At 52.7% G+C, this 17000-nt stretch overlaps 2 protein-coding genes across 2 annotated transcripts in view; one reads left to right on the top strand and one right to left on the bottom strand.

Moving 5' to 3' along the window:
• The window catches only part of MYO1D (myosin ID), a 323486-nt gene extending 313293 nt beyond the window's left edge, over positions 1-10193 (top strand). Inside the window, exon 22 of the mRNA XM_079130441.1 lies at positions 7830-10193. Coding sequence (XP_078986567.1) covers positions 7830-7986 — 157 coding nt within the window. The 3' untranslated portion in view covers positions 7987-10193. The remainder of the gene's footprint in view (positions 1-7829) is intronic.
• A 1714-nt stretch (positions 10194-11907) lies between these two features.
• CDK5R1 (cyclin dependent kinase 5 regulatory subunit 1) lies at positions 11908-16519 on the bottom strand. The gene is made up of 2 exons (XM_079130519.1): positions 16074-16519; positions 11908-15742 (listed from the first exon to the last, which is right to left on the bottom strand). The coding sequence occupies exon 2, from the start codon at positions 15598-15600 to the stop codon at positions 14677-14679; it is 924 nt and encodes a 307-aa protein (XP_078986645.1). The 5' UTR covers positions 15601-15742; positions 16074-16519; the 3' UTR covers positions 11908-14676.
• Between the last annotated feature and the right edge of the window lie 481 nt (positions 16520-17000).

The raw sequence follows: 17000 nt of genomic DNA, 5'->3' as shown, positions 1-17000 counted from the left end.
GCTGAGCAGGGCAGTCGGAAGAGCTCAGCTCTGCGTGGGCCATGGAGAAAGAAAAGGGAGCTGGGCTGACTTCTGGCCTCCCTGCCTGGGAAGACGATGCCTCTGACCATGACAGGCTTGCTTGAGGAGGGAAATGATTTGGGGGAAAGGATCAAGAGGATGAGCTCAGCACTGGGCATAGGAAGACAGCTGCCTAAAGGGCATTCCGAGCATTTGTCTAGAGGTGGCTGAGAATATATGTTTGGACTTCCTGCTAGGATGGGAACAATGTTTGGGTCATTGTCACAGAAACCCCATCCATAGGTGGCACCACAATGTGATGACATAGAAAACAAAAAGAACTGAACATAGTAACATTTAAGAAATGCCAAAAAAGCTCCTATAAGAAGAACTACTCATCCTTGAGGTTTCAGTCTGATGTCACTTCCTCTGGGAAGCCCACCTCAGCCACCCAAGGTCAGGGCACCCTCCTCCGTGCATCCTCAACCTTTGTGCCTCGCCCCATCCCTGATGGAAGTGCCACCAGCTGAGGCCTGCGCCCACGCACTCTGCTCTTTCTCCAGGCAGGGCTCTGCCTGTCGTGGTGAGTAGCTGCTAAGAGAATGCCAGCAGGTTTGGGGGGCACTGTGAGGAGAGAGCCTTGGGGGAAAGGTGTCCCTGAGCAGGAGGGTCCTGAAGAAGCATCAGGGACACAGGCGGGGTAAGTGCAGTTTCTGCCATCTGGGCCCTGGCAGATGCTGGGCTCAGGGGAGGCCTCAGGGCATGCTGACCACTGCCAGCACCTAGATACGACCCAGCTATTTCTTTTTTTTTTTTTTTTTTATTGTAAACAAATGGGATACATGTTGTTTCCCTATTTGTATGTGGAGTAAAGGCATACCATTTGTGTAATCATAAATTTACATAGGGTCATAGAGTAATTCATTCTGTTATTTTTTTCCTCCCCCCCACCCCTCCCACCCCTCTTTTCCCTCTATACAGTCCTTCCTTCCTCCATTCTTACCACCCTCCTTAACCCTAACTCTAACCCGAACACTAACCCTTTCCACCCCACATTATGTGTCATCATCCGCTTATCAGCGAGATCATTCGTCCTTTGGTTTTTTGAGATTGGCTTATCTCACTTAGCATGATATTCTCCAATTTCATCCATTTGCCTGCAAATGCCATAATTTTATTATTCTTTATAGCTGAGTAATATTCCATTGTATATATATACCACAGTTTCTTTATCCATTCATCAATTGAAGGGCATCTAGGTTGGTTCCACAATCTGGCTATGGTGAATTGAGCAGCTATGAACATTGATGTGGCTGTATCTCTGTAGTATGCTGATTTTAAGTCCTTTGGGTATAGGCCAAGGAGTGGGATAGACCCAGCTGTTTCTTGAGGAGAAATTTTATTTTCTAAGTAAAAGTGTTTTTGCCCCATCACTCAGCAGCTACAGGAGCAGAAAAGACTCCTAGTCACCCTTGGGCTGCCTGGGTGCTGGACTCCTGGTCTCACTTTAGAAGTGATCGTGGTACAAGTATCCGTTCTACCCCAACACAAACAGAAGCAGCATTTCCTATGACAGGGTTTTGAAGGAGAGGCCCTCTGTGGTTGAGTCAACAGAGGGGCCTGCTTCTTGAAGGAAGTGAAACACACAGTGAAGGGCTGCAGACATGGGCTATAGACACCGCCATCAGTGGCCCTTGTCCTCAGTGAGCTAGAGAGCACACATTCTGTCCTTGTGACATCTAGGTGGAAAACCTAGCCTCTAGGGCTTATCACAAAGCACTTAAGACATTCTTCGTCACTTTGAAAAGCATCTCTTTACTGCCTGCCCAGGCTTGGTGCAGAGCAGAGTTCCTCCTGCCATATCCTGTGGCCTAACATTGCATCGGCCTCACTCTATTCTCAAGCACTCCTTTCCACACCCCAAAGAATGCGCTCAAGCCACCGTGCTGCTCCCCACCTCCACTGCTCTCCCCTTAAAATGCATTTATTGGATTTAAAATGCATCATGCCCGTGCCCGAAGGAATGCCACTGGCCTGCCACTGAAGAGAACTCATGGTCCAGGCCTGCCCCATGATGTAGTGCGGCCAGGGCATGGGAGCCTGCTGACCCACTGAGCTGAGGCTGGTCCTGACCAGCTGCCCAGGCTGACTTCCGTCTGGAGACCTGCACTGCCAGCTGACCATGGGCCTGGATGGGAAGGGTCATTTTCAGGACTGATTCAGTTCCTCAACAGACTTGGATTGTCCCCTCTGTGCACAGGTAGCACAGGGTCCACGCTGGGTTGTCGCATTGATCCATCCCTGCATTTACCCACGAGCTGCTATAATGAGCAGAAGATAGGAGTCTAAATGAAAAATGAAGCAGAGAAATTTGATAAACGCCATTTGCCTGTAATGATGGCTGAGAACAGATGACATGAGCTGAAAGTCCCCCAAATTCCACAGTTCGCTGAGCTACTAAATCCTGTAACAGGAGATGGGGAGGAAAAAGCCCTCCCCAGGCAGCCAGCCTCCATCTGCAGCTGTCACTCAGCTTGGCATACCATCAGAGGGAGACGCCCCTGCTTCCATGTATAAAATCTGTTTTCTTTTCCTTAAAAAATGAAGAGAGGACTCCAGCTCTATAAAAATTCCAGCACATGGTTGAGATCCAGCAAGAGCCAAGTCATGCATGCCTGGAGTACCTGCTGCCTGCTGCTTGGGCTCTGTGACTGTGGCATCTCCAGAATGGCCTCAGAAACCTCTTGCTGGTTTTAAAATCATTTTGGTTGAACTTGAAATAGAAAACATGGTTTGAGGGCAAGAGAGGGCAAGATCTTATGTTTCCTCTATATCAGTCCACTTTTAAAACTATTGTGATCAAATTCACAAAAAATTGACCACATGTAGTACATCCACATTGTTGTGCAGACCTCTCCTCTATCTAGTTCTAGAATATTTTCATCACCCAAAAGGAAGATCCATATCCTTTAAGCAGCCCCATCATGCCCCAACTCCCCACAGTCCTTTGCAGCATCTGTTGTGTTTTCTGTCTCTATAGATTTTTTGCTCTAGATTGCCCTACTATAAGTGGAACCATACAACATGTGGCCTTGCGTATCTGGCTTCATTGACTAAGCAACATGTTTTCAAGGTTCATCACGCTGTAGCATGCATCAAAACTTTACTCCTTTTTATTGCTGAGTTATACTCCGCTGAATGACAATGTGCCAGTGAATGGACATACCACATTTGTGGATCCAATCATCCAATGATGGACATTTTGATTGCTCCTACCTTTTGTAAATAACTGTGCTGTAAGTGTTTGTGACAAGATTTTGAACATCTGTTTTCATTTCTTTTAGCTATATATTCTGGAATGGAAATGCTGGGTTGTCTTGTAATTCTATGTTTAACTTAGGAACTGCCAAACCAAGTCCATATTTTCTTCTTTTGTGGTCTGTCAATGGCAGTGTGTAGGTGGCACCAACTGAGTGCGGCTGAGAACAGGAGGAGGGCGCCTCTTCTTCCTGCCCTCACTGTTGTATTATGATCTCAGCCTCCTCTTCTGTCCAGAACCCACAGTGACCCCACTCTGTGGGGCATCATTCCAGAGCTATGCAGGGCTATGCCAAGGGAAAGAGCAGGAACCCAGGGATATCCCATCACTTAGGGGTTGATATGAAATATTTATTTTCTAAGGAGCAGGCCTCCCTCCGGGATCCTCCATTTTACAGGCTTCTGGCCACCTGCCTCTGGAATGAGTTTCATAGACAGGGTGTGCTTTTATCTTGCCCTCTGCTGTCCCCGGTTATGAGACTGCAGTGGATATCTGAAGCTGAGGAAGTGAAGAGATGGAGTTTTGCTGGTGGGAGAGCAGTGTGCAGAGCAGGTGGACCGAGGCCTGCAATGTCATGCTGACCTAGCAAGCCCAGAACCAGCAGCCTGGCGGGTGTTGCCCATCTGCCCCGGGAACATCCCCAGGATTCAGGGCACTGTGTCTGAACTCCTGTAAGACTCTTGTCCACCTCCAGGCACCTGCATTCTCAAAGTGGAAGCAGTGCATGTGGGAATGCTCTGTAAATCTGTCAGATTTAAATATATTGAGAATCCACCCCCCATTTAGGAAGGGACTGTTCAAAACAGAAACATCCGTAGGGTTTTATGGTGTGTAAAGAATATAAACTGAGTCTGAAATAATAGCTCTCCTGAACCAACTTTTTGGAGGTTCTTATCACTTGTGAAAGGAGTACAGTTTCCCCTGTGAATCAAAATCATAGTGTGCATTTCACACACATGGTGCTTTACAACTAAGCACCCCATGCACATCCCTCGTCAGACTGCAAATCCCATGAGGGCAAGCAGCTTTCTGGGACTCAGGAGAAGACACCCCAACCCCCGGCTACAAACTCATTTGGTCTTTCAGGGCCCGGCATAGTGTCTGACCTAGAGTAAGCACTGTGTAAGTGCTGGGGCATCAGAGGGCAGAGGGCTAGATCGATGGGTGATGAAATTATTTATTTCATGCATCTTCCCCATAAAATAGGCCAAGAATGGATTTCCTATGTACATTTGAGAGTTGCAAAAGACCTTTGCAGCAGTTTGAAAGAAAAGAATCCAGATCCTCCAGCCCTAAGGCCTCTGGGTCTTATATTAAGACCCCAAAGGAATCCGGAGAACTCTCATGTGGGGTTGGAAAATGCCACCCAGAAACTCCTAGAGGTGAAGAGGGGATGCGGAGCATCACTGAACACGGCCTTTTCTCTCCTAAGGTCCGTGACTAACTCTCATTCAGTTGAGAAACAGGAAATAGGAATTCATTTTTGCCACAAACCAGAATCTGTGATCCAGGAGAGGAACAGCTCAGAAGTGTGCCTGGGAGAGGAGATGGCAGCAAGGGCCCTTAACATGTACACTGGCCCTTCCGTCCACTTGGGTACAGCTGCTCCAGAGCCTAGTGGGCTGGGCCTGTGGCCCACCGGAAGGACAGGACAACCAACCACTCTCCTGGGGTGGTACACCTCACTCGGAGGGACAAAGCAGCTGTGGGGCTGGCACAGGAGGGTGGGACAGGGAGAGGGAAAAGGGCCCTGAGCTGTCTGAGTCCACCACACAGAATTGAGGGCAGCAGCTCCTGCTTTCCTTGAACCTTCACTTGGCACAGGTGGCCTCCGGGAGGGAAAAGGCTAGCCCCAGCCACGCAGTACTTACTTTTGTACCATCTTGCGCCTTCCACAGCATGGTTCTTTCCCCTCTGCTGGAAGCTCCCTGGGGAAGGGAACTGTCCTCCTTCTCCCCTTTTCTCATCTGCTTCCTCCCCAGCCAGTATTTACGCCACAGTGCTTAGTGACTCGGACAAAAAAGGGAAGAATAGCTCTTGCCCAGCCCAGTGGGGGACAAGCAACCCAGAGCAGGGGCTCTCCACAGCTTTTCGGATCCTGGCACCCCAGAGGGCTCTGTGCTCAAGGCAGTCTGTCATTGTTACCCTGGGGCGCTCTTCACACCTGTCCGTGTTCCCACCAGCCTTCACCAACTCTTCGAAACCACAGAGCAGGTCCAACAGCTACCAACCGAAAAGAAGGGGAAGGACAGAGGCAAGGGCCACTCTGCAGACCAAGGGTACTAGACCAGGGAGGAGGACCCTGCTGAGGGGACTGCACAGGTGGGAGCATGGTGTGGGGAGAGCTTAGAGCGTGGCCACTCAGAATCCATCCCCTGAGGTGCTGAGCCACTAGGTGATCGTGAAACCCACCGTGTGTACTTTACTGGGTTCCATAGGGGAAGGAGGAGGGCAGATCCAGGAAGGGGAAGGTAGGGCATTGGCTCCCAGCAGTGAACTAAGGGACGGGCACCGCCCCCTGGAAGAGCGGGTGAAATGAGCTTCTTCAGGGTCAGGAGGGAGACCCAGCAGGGAGGGTTGACAGAGAGGAGGCACAGGAACCGGTCTGGTTCTGGAGACATCCCCGGCCACAGATAGGTCCACAGAACTGGGGCTTTGCTTGCTTCGGGCCAGCACCAGGGCCACAGGGAAACGCACAGAGCCAGCTGTGCTAGGAGCCGCACATCCACCCACAGAGCAGCCCTGACTCCCACAGGAATGGAAGAGGCCTGAGTCATTGCTTCTGATGGGCTCTGCTATTTTTATGTCCAAGTCTGGTTAAAAATAGTGCCTAAGCCAAGCTTTTAGCTGCAGCTGACAAGATATTAAGTATTAGATACCTAATGCCCATAAGTGATAACCGCAGGTCTCTTCCTGATCCATTTTCTGCCTCTACAACATAGCTAACCTGAAAGCAGGTAGGAAACAGTGGTGAGAAGAGCCCCTAAGAACACCTGAAATTACTTCCCAAACTTTGGCGCCTTCTGGGGGATGTGTCCTGGGGTATTCCTGGACATGGGCCTGGGCTGGGAGCTCTGGGAAAGCCTGTGTCCTCCTGGGCACACTGCTATCAGGCCCGCTTCCAGCAGCACACACAGCCTGACAGGCTGCCTCAGCATCTGAGCAGTTGCCTGCCCAGCCAGCCAGCGCTTAGAAAGCACCGCACATTCACACTGGCTCCGTGAAGGCACACCCAAGCTGGACAGGAGCTCAGCACATGCTGGCCTCAAACGGCCTTCCCAGCGCCCAGTGAATGTGATGGCTTGGCATTCGCTATTCAATGCCAGGAGCAATCTCAGACCAGGGGGTCCAGAGGAATGTGGGGCGGGGGGCACCTGCCCACATCCCACATGCTACCCCAGAGTATCAAGGGGATTCCCAGGGCCTCAGGCACATGGCGCAGAGTCATCCTGCCCTGATGAGAGACATCCAGGCCTTGCCTTTGTCCTCTCCCTTCCCAGCTCAAAGAAAGCTGACGTGGCACAGGCTTGGTGTGTGTGCTCGGATATTAGGTGCCAGCCTATTTCAACAAGATTCTCAGCTTTTAAAATAAGCAGCAGCTTAAGTGTAGTTGGTGCAGAGTGAGAAGCTGAAGGAAAGGTCTCTTATGTCTACAGCAGGGAGCACAGCCTGCTGCCCCCACCTAGGGCCTCCTCAGCTCTTAACCCCTACTTAGAACAAGGAGGGCCTGCATGAGACTCCTCTCCAGCCAGCACAAGGCTTGTCACTTCCAGGCTGGGGGGACGTGAGCTCTTACCACACAGGGCTCCTAGTGGACACAGGAGTGGAACAACACTCACCTGCACCCCCAAGTCCCATCTGCCAGGGTGGTAGGGACCATCAGCAAAGTTGCCTGGGCTCTGTGGCAAAGCCAGGTCACAACCCCAGCCTCCAGGATGCACACAGCTTTCAGAGCTGTGGTCGACTCATACCCACTTCTCACAGCTGGACTGTGAGATAGACAGGGGCCAGGGTCAGACTCAGCAGACACTCCTCTCAGTGTCCACACACTCCAGCAGGAGTGTGACAGATTGCCTCACGGGTCTCTGTCACAAACAGAGATAATCAATTAATAGTCACAAGACAAAGAACCCTGCCCCCCAGGACACCTAAAGCCCACGTGATTCAGCCTCAGCCTGAGCCAGAGACCTGATGGTCATGGTTCAGCCACACCTGCCTGCCCTGGTCCAGCGCACATGCTGGCTTCTCTAAAGCTGAGCAGCAGGCCCTCTGTTTTACCATTCGTGGTGAAGGCTGCAGCCCAGCACCTCAACTCTGCTCTCTGCTAGTCTCGACTTCCCTTTGGGCACTCTCAAGCCCTCTCTGGACATCTGTGGAGAAAGCAAGTTAAATACAGAACCCCACCAGCCCACAGGAGCCTGGCAAATGGCAGGTTCCTGTGGGTTGCCAGGGAAATCAACCCATTCTAAATCTGCCTGCTAACTGCCTGCCTGGTCTTCTGGTTTTCCAGTGAGAAGCGCCACCTTCAAGTGAACGTCACCAATCCAGTGCAGTGCAGCCTGCATGGGAAGAAGTGCACCGTCTCCGTGGAGACACGGCTCAACCAGCCAGAGCCCGACTTCACCAAGAACCGTTCGGGCTTCATCCTCAGCGTGCCAGGGAACTGACCACTGCACTACAGAGGCCTGGCCTGGGAGCAGGAGGCTGGGGTGAGGCTGGCCAGCAGGCTCAGCCCCTGCAGCCCTCACTAGCACTCCACCTCGCCCAGCATCCTCAGTTCTAGCTGCAGCCCCACTAATGCCACCAGAAAGCAGCTTGCAAGGGTCCAGACCTGGGGAGGGGCCCACTCCTGCCTTTTCTAAGGCCCCTCCCTGTGACGTGACCCTCCCAGCTTTCTGCCTTTGGTCTTCATCTTATGCTGTCTTGACCTTCCACAGTCCCTGCTCAGTAAACCAAAGACCCTGGTGCCCTGCTCCAGACCCCTGGGCTGACGCCCAGACCTCATCTCACCTCAGAGGCAACTGGATGGTACCTCTCATCGGGGAAGGCATCCCTCCACTGGCCAGGTCAACCCACTGGGCCTTGAGTCAGTCCAGCTGCTGATCTTAGAAAGGGATGGGGCTGGGGGAGCCCAGGATGACATTTCCCCAGCCAAAGTGGTGGCTGTGAGCTGGGGACGTAGCCCCATTCTTTCCATGAGTCCCACCTGCCACCTCTCCCCCTCCAAGTGATTGCAACCCTCAGGACCTGGCTCAGAGCTCCTAAGCAGACCCTTCTTCCCCCAGCCAGCCAAAGCCATCAGGTGAGCAGGTTCACCTAGAGTCCAACGGGGAGTCCCTCCTTCCCAGAGCCTGCCCCTTGGAGACTCCCAGTGTCACCAGGGACCAGAAACCTGGGCCTTCTGACCAGCTCTTTGGGGAAACAGTGTGATGATACCCTGAGGATATCCTGACTTCCCTGTAGCCCATGTCCATCGTATGCTGATTTTTGCAGTTTGCAGTGTTGCTAATTAGATATTGGCTCTGCTGTAGCCACCTTGTGTCAGGAGGCCTAGTAAGAAAATGCAGATGTGGAGCGAGGGGCACACTCTTCTATTTCCTACTCACTGGGAGCACTAAGACCAGGGTGGGTTCAAAGCCACAGGAACCAAAGGAGGCAGAGCATCAGAAATCAAGAGTGTGGGGTCCTGGCACTGCAGGCCAGGCCAGGATCCCTCTACCCCGAATGCTGTGCACATACCCCCCACTGGATCCTGGTGCTGGTGGGCCTCCTGCCAGGAGAGTGCTGCCATCTTGCCAGTTTCTGTCCATCGAAAAAGCACATGCACTTCAGAGACCCTCCGTCTTCCCCGAGCCTCAGCTGCCAAGGATACTGAGGCCTGTGGGCAGCCCAGGCCCCCCAGTGGGGAGCCTTAAAAAGAGAATCTTGGAGCAGATGCTCCATACTAAAAGGGGCTGAGAGTATGCCCATGCCTCAGGAGCAGCCAGCAGGGAATAAAAGAGGGCGGACACGTTGTCTTCACTTTCTGCCACAGATGCGTGCTCCTCCGGATCCTCCCACCTGACCCAGCAGAACTCACCAAGTGCTTGTGTGCCACCTCCTGTGTCTTGCTTAGGCCCGATGTGGTCACCTGGCTAACCCAAGGTAGTCCCACCATCCTGGACTCCCCGCTCCCTGCCTCCCCCCGCCAGGTTTTGCTAAAATTTGCACTATGTGCAATTTGCAACAAAGAATCCTGTTGGCATCCTGTGCATGGGAACGCTTTCTCATTCTCCAACCTGGTCAGCTGCCTGCACGGTGCAGAGGTGCCACTGGAGCAGTTTAGCAATGCTCACAGTTTTGCCAATCACCAGTAGATACTAGTTGAACCATCTAACTGGAACTTCACTTCCCCTTTCCACTTATGTCCCCAAACTTGTTGCTTTATGCTAGACACTGCACATATGTTTTAAACACACCAAAACAGATCATGCCAAATGAGTTGCCTGTCAGAGGCTGGATAGAATGCAGGGCTTGGCCTCTTCTTGCCCACCCTTTGATGCAGCCTGGGGCCCCTCAGCCCAAAGCCAGGGCCTTCCTGTTGAGGCCACTGGACGCTGCTGTCCATGAGCACTTTTTTATAATGTACAAAAAGAAGTCACAGTGTGTGGCAACCGAAGAAAGATGAGGACTGTAGGGTAGGACTGATCATGGGAGTGCATCGAGAGTGCAAAGGGAAGAGGACGCAGTGATTGTATGCAATGAAGTAGTTTCTCCTGATTGACTTAAATGCAGTTTTATGGTTTGGTGCATATATTCCTATTTTCCATTAAATTAACTTTATTTCTAAAGCATATTTTGATTTATATCAAGAGCAATAAAGCATTAAATCTTATTTTTAAAGGTGTTCTGCTTATCTGTCATTGAACATTATAATTGTAAAGGTTTAGCTTAAGGTTAACTTATTCTAGAGGACAGAAAGGAGCATTAAGCACAAATAATGTAAAACGGAAGATAATTTGCCTAAGGCTTTCAACAAAATCATTAGTAAGGGCAGGCACGGTGGTGCACAATTGTAATACCAGGACTCAGCAAGCTAAAGCAGGTTCGCAAGTTGGAGGCCAGCCTCGGCTACTTGGACCGTATCTAAAAATAAAAGGCTGGGGATGTGGCTCCGTGGTAAAGCACCTCTGGGTTCAATCCCCCAGTAACCGCCCCTGCAAAAAATTACTAGTGAACAAGAAGAAAGCCGTGGGAAGGAAGAGTAAGGAGGTGGGAAGAGAAGGCATGGAGTTAAATCCAAACACTTCTTTCTACCATTTTGAAGCCTGTGCTTAGAATCTAGAGGCCTGGAGCTAGGCATAACAACACACTCCTGTAATCCCAGCGACTCCAGAAGGCTAAGAGTGGAGGATGTAAAGTCAAGGCCAGCCTCAGCATTTTAGCAAGATCCTCAAATCTCAAAAAACAAATAAAAAAGGATCTGGGAAGATAGCTCAGTTGGTAGAGTGCTTGCCTTGCAAGCACAAAGCCCTGGGTTCAATCCCCAGCACCTCCAAAAAAAAAAAAAAAAAAAAATTGGGGTTGAAGCCCAGTGGCAGAGCACCCCTGGGTTCTATTCCCAGTTCAAAAAAAAAAAAAAAAAAAAAATCCCGAAGCCCGTTGCTTGGTGTTAGGGAACATTAATTGAAATAAAAACATGTATAAAGGATGGGCTCTGATTCTTATGGCCGAGGACAGAATGGCCTCTTTCCAAGGTAGCTGCTTGGAAAAGGAGTGGGGTAGGAAAGGAGAAAGCAAAAAAGGGCTCTCAGGTATGAGTGAGAGCTGCAAGCAAACAAGGGGAGGCCTGGTGGGGGCCATGAGGCATTCCCAGCACCTGAGACTCTGCAATCCCAGGGTGCTTCCCAGTCACTGGCAGGGAAAATATGACTCAGCTAATGGGAGTTACCTTAAGAAATCCAGTAACCCTGATCACAGAGTGACAGTTCCTGACAACTAGGTGCAGGAGCAAGGGAAGACCAAGTCCCCACTGCCTTCTCCCTCAGCTGAGGCTGGTGGCATGAGCTTTCCTGACTGGGCACAAACCACCAGAGTTAGGAGGATCCCACCCCGGCCACAATTGCAGGTTGGGGTGGCTGCTTTTCTGGAAGCCCCCAAACTGGACTTCTCTCCAGGAAACCTAAACATGGACACAAGTTCACCCCTACTAGCCCAGGAGCCTCTGGGCAGTACCAAGCAGAATCAGGCTCAGGGACAGAGGAGCAGCAGTCTTAGCAAAAAGCCTCAACACATGGGTCTAAGACCCATTGCCCATGCAGGGACACACTTGGCTAGCACCGGCCAGGCCATATGTGAGCTTGACCCTGCTTGGCTCAACATACCAGCCATCCACCTCCACAATGGGAGCCCCCGCCACTAAACCAAAGCCTACTTAACCTGTGCTGCTTTCTTAATCTCCTTAGTGTGTTCAGCCCTTTCCCCCAGTTCTGTTCCACCTGCCCTCCCCAATAACACAAATCCAATTTAATTCTGAGTGCATAAATCATGCATTAGAAGTATCCCAGCCTGCTCACAAATGATGGGCCCACAAAAAGAGGTCTATATAATGGATGGTCAGTGCATTTTATTGAATCAGCACAGTACAAAAATAAATAAAAATAAGGGAAGGGGAATTAAATTACAGCCAAACTGAGCTTCATGACTGTCAGATTATAAACCACACATACTCACACACTACACATACATACAAAATGAGACAAATATAAATTAATATTAACAATACCCACAGTTTGGTCAAAGAATAGCTACAGAAGAAATTGCACTAAAAAACCAACATATATCACACATGTGTAATTAGCAGTTTCAAATATACAGCTATGAATAATTCTGAGAGGAAAAAAATGGCACGTTTTCTTTTCATTGCAAGTTTAACAACTGTTGGAACAAAACTAAATTCTAGTAACTGCATGGAAAGAATATATCAACCCTCAGGTTTACAAGAAAAAGAGAAAAACCAAATCCTGAACTATTATTCCTGTGGCTTGTTCTGTGCATGGGTGTAATTTTCACAGCCATCTGTTCTAAGATTATTTTTCTTAAGACACAAAATGCTCCTGGTTTGCATGCACAATATCACTGTAAAAGCAACAATTAAAGAATAAGGGTTTTTTTTTTTTTTGTAGGTTAGTTTTTTGTTGTTGTTCTAAAAGTAGTCTTCATAGCAGCATGTCAAATGGGTTCATTGCTTGCACACTCAAGTATATCAGTTGTTCCTTTACAATACTGATGACCAGTGCAAGGGGAGAGAACACACAGGCTTCACATGGATGGAACTAGAGTTGTTTCCTTAGTCCGCAATGGCTCCTGAAATGTGTACCTCCTCAAAAAAACAAAATAAAACAAAACAAAACAAAACAAAAAAAAACAGAGAAAGAGAAGGAAACAGACGCAAAACTGGAATCCTGTGGATGCAACTTAATGGCACAGTTCCAGGCCAGGTTCAGCCAGCTGTATGGACTACAAACATGCACCCTCCTGCTGAGACTTGGCACCCAAAGCTCCTCTTCCATGCCAGGAGGGGCCAGCTGCCCCCACAGGCCTCCCACCTCAGGTCACACGTGGCAGCAGGATCTAAAGACAGGCTGCATGGAAACCAGAAGAGAAGAGAGGCTGCAGTGAAGTCTGTGCCAGCAGCCGCAGGTGCCTTCCAGCTCTGCAGCCGTTATCTCACAGTCCCAGGAACGGCTCAGTGTGGGCCTCAAGGAGCAGCTGGAGAAAGGCTCTCCAGCAGGGCAGGCCCTCTTTCCCATCTCTGGGAAAGCCTCAGACCGAAAGGCTCTGCTCCAGGCCTCTTAAATTGGTACCTCAATTTCACAGCTTTCTTTTTTATGTGAATTTCAGTAGTGCTTGTGTAGAAGTCTGCAGCCACCTAGAACCTAATCCTATGTAAAATGACCTCTGCCTCACCCACCCTAGCCCCCAATTCCAGCACTCCCCAGTGACCAGGGCTGGAAAACGGAATCCTCTACAGTATCTTCACATTTCTATTTGTTCCCCAAAGGCAGAGTGGGAGGCCATACAGGAAGACTTGCTCCCTTCTTCTGGACCTCTCCCAAGCCACCAGTCTGGGAGAATTAGAAAGAAAATAGGTAAAGTATACAACATGTGTTTTCATAGCAACTACGGTAAGGTGGACACCAAAATCAGCAGCTGCAAGTAATCAGTTGCAGAATCACCAAGCTTCCAAAGCAATCAGGAGTCACACTCCCGTCTTGTAATTATCTCCAAGATCCAGCTGTCTCACTGGGCCTTGCAGAACAAGGCTTCCTCTCCAGAAGAAACTGCACTGCTTGGAAACAGCTTTAAATTAACAAGGGGTGGGGGTGGGGTGGGATACACCATTACCACATCACCCCTATTGCTGATCTCACCTTCCCCCAGCTCAGCAGGACAAATGTCATGTGCACCAGCAAGAGGCCTTAGCACTTAGGTGGGCACCAGCTGGATCTCAGGTGTGGACTTCATCTGCCCAGAAGGCAGGCTGTTGCTAATGGGCAGCTGCCACTGTCCTGGCTTTCACTACAGGGTGACTAAGCTGTGTTATTCAAATGAAAAATTCACCCAGGAAAGTAGCTGTCCCCAGCTTCACCCCACCCCTTCAGCTGGGACCCAAAATGAGAAGAACCTAATGAGGCAAACAAGCTCATTAGCCAACTCTAATGTGGGAGCTGGGAGTAGTGGACAAGGGGCAGAGGGGCGAGTTCCACTTCTCCGCTAAATGAAAGCCCTTCTCCCTAAAAAAGAAAACGCAAAACAGGGCCGGACGCGGGCAAACCACTGGACACAATCATTGCACAAGATCCACTTCGCCCCTCCTCTACTGAAGATGTCCCAGGGCTATGGGGATCTTGCTTCAAAACCCTTCTCTTTGAGGCTCAGTCAGGGCAGCTGGCTCAAGGAGCCTCTGGGAGAATGAACCATCCAAAACAGTTTCTAGGAAAGGACCTCTGACCAGAAATCCCAATTTCTCCCTGGGTCCACCAGCCAGAGACCCCCTCACCAGCTCCCATCCAGGGAGCAGTGGGCAGCCTCACCCACCATGGATCCAGCAAGGGCACAGGAAGCAGGTGCCAGTCAGCCCCTTGGATTCCCCAAAGGGAGAGGTCAGCCTGGGTGGCTTTGAGTACATCTGGGTTTGCACAAGGTTTGAGAGTTCACGTCTCCAGAGTTCTTACAGGGCTGAAAAAACCCCAAGGAGAGAACATGGGAGGGGGAGGCCCTTGGTGGCTTTGCTAGACACATACTGTACACAAAACTCTGATTTAATAATAAATTTTTAAAAATGAATCCTTGAGCCATGACCAGGGCTACAGGGCTCACCGATCAAGCCCTAGAAGGAGCCTCTTCTTGTCCTCCTGGCCACTCTCATTCTTCAGGTCGGAGAACACCTGTGTGAAATAGTGTGGGTCAGCATTGATCTGCAGCATCTTGGAGCTCATGAGGTTGATGACAGAGAGGCAACGGTCCCAAAAGGCCTCCTTGCAGCTCTCCACCAGGAAGGGCTTGAGCGGGTAGGAGATCTCGTTGCCCATGTAGGAATAGGAGAGGTACAGGCAGGTCAGCAGGACGGCCTGGAGCTCATGGTCTGAACCCACCTCGGAGGAGATAACATCCCTGCAGAGCATGTAGAGGAAGACCACGTTGGCCGGCGTGATGAAGCCCTGGTCCTGCCAGCCCTGCAGAAGCAGGGAGCGGTCCACACTGCGCAGCCAAAGCACGGGGTCCGTGGGGGACAGGTGCTTCAGGCGGTAGCACCGGCGGCAGAGAAACTCGCCCAGGCAGCGCAGCAGCTCGCTGGTGGACGCCTGGACGATGACCCGTTTGGGCGTCCCTGCAGAAGTGACAACGGGGTGCGGGGCCTTCTTGACAGAGGAGGAGACCCCTGTCTGGGAGCCTGAGAGCTGGTTGGCCGGGGGTGCGGGCGGCTGGGCCGGTGGGGGTTGGGCGAATGTGGACAGGTTGGCGCACGACAGCGACTTCTTCAGGTTCTCATTGTTGAGGTGCGTGATGTTGTTCTGGTAGCTGCTGTTGGGCTGCACCTTCTTGGAGTTCTTCTTCTTGGCCGATACGGCCACAATCCTCTTCCAAGGTAGCACAGAAATGATGGAGTGCCGCTTCAGGTTCTTGTCCTTGGCGTTCTTGCTGTTCTGCACGGCCGTGTAGTGGCCCACGGTGGCCGCGCCATCCTCAAACAGCGTGGCCTTCCGGTAGCTGGGGGACAGGGACAGCACCGTGCCCATGGTGCCGCTGCGCGCCCAGCGGGGGCCGGCGTCCCTGCGCGCCCAGCCTGCCGGCCGAAGGGGAAAAAACGGTTCACAGAGCCTGCGGCGGCCCCGAAAAGGAAGAGGGGACGCTCCCGGCACCCGTGCTGCCCCTCCGGATCTGCGTGGAAAACAAGATGGTTCTCAGCACCGAGCGGTGCTCTGCGCCGCGCCCCCTCTGCCCCGCGCCTCGCGGTCCCCGCGGACTTAGCCTCCAGACCCTCGCCTGGCCCTTCCCGAGCTCCGCGGCCCCGCCCGCGCCCCCGCGCCGCAGCCTCGCCGCCGCCTCGCCGCCTCCACTGCAGCACCCCCGCCCGCCGCTGCCGCGGTCCGGGGCGCAGAAGGGAGGGGGCTGGTCGCCCACGGAGGCGGCCGCGGACCCCAGCCTCTACACCTCGCGAGGATAGACCCGGTTCTGACGGACAGCAATCGGTCGCCCAGCGCAGGCTTACCAGGCAGGCAGCGGCTCCTGCACTTCGAGCCCTCCGCAATGCGCGCCGCGGCTCAGGCGCCGCGGTCCCGGCGCTCGGCGGGGCTCCACCGGGCTCCGCGGGGCTCGCGCTCGGCGGCGGCAGCAGCAACTCGGGAGCTTCTGTCCAAGGTTCTGCAGACGCCGCGGCCCCGCCCCCCCGCTCGGCCGCCCTCGCCGTCGCCGCGGCGCTACCGCCTCCGCCCCCGGCGCGCGCCTCAGCGGTCTTCTCGGGGGCGCGCGCGCCGTCCACGCGCAGGCTCTGGCAGGCCTGGTTGTCTCGGAACCGTGGCGTCCTCGACCCGAGCCGCTCACGGTGCGGCAGATGCAGCCGCGAGCGGGAGGCGCTTCTACTCACCGCGCCCCATCTAAGAGCCAGCTCCGGCGACAGCGGGAACACCCGTCACCCGCCCCGCCCAGGCCCTTTGGTGCCTCCCCCTCCCGCACTGCTTGCCGGCAGCGGAGCGGCCGCGTGAGTCCCAGGCCCCCGCGCAGCCTGTCGGGCTCGCGGGTGGGGCGCGCCGAGGGCGGGCGGGGCCGAGAAGGCCCCGCCCCGCCACGTGCTGCCTTTGTTCCCGCCGCGCCGCCTGCAGCTGCCGGCAGCCAGAGCGATCTGCGGCTGCCAGCCCTGGCATCGCGCGTCCGCTGGGCCCAGGCTGTCGTCCCGGACGAATGAAGAGCCCGCCATCGAGCGGGGAGGGCGCAGCCCTTACTGAGGCCGCCCTAGTGCCACGCACATGCATCCCTTCATCCCAATAAAAGCCCGCCGCCAGATAGATCTCTAATCCAGGCCAGAAAGGCGAGGGCCGTTCTAGACCACTGCACAAACCGACAGGCTGGCCCTAAACCCATCCATTACGGTAAAACTGAGGCAGTTGCGCCTCCAACGAGCCTCTGACCCTGACTTAAA

Source organism: Sciurus vulgaris (assembly GCF_902686455.1).
Source record: "Sciurus vulgaris genome assembly, chromosome: 3".
Taxonomy (NCBI): domain Eukaryota; kingdom Metazoa; phylum Chordata; class Mammalia; order Rodentia; family Sciuridae; genus Sciurus; species Sciurus vulgaris.
Note: the sequence above shows the minus strand (reverse complement) of the source record. Positions and strands in the feature narration are given on the sequence as shown.

Bases quoted from the DNA above. Each gene is read 5' to 3' on its own strand.
- CDK5R1 (XM_079130519.1), bottom strand. From the start codon at position 15,600: ATGGGCACGGTGCTGTCCCTGTCCCCCAGCTACCGGAAGGCCACGCTG.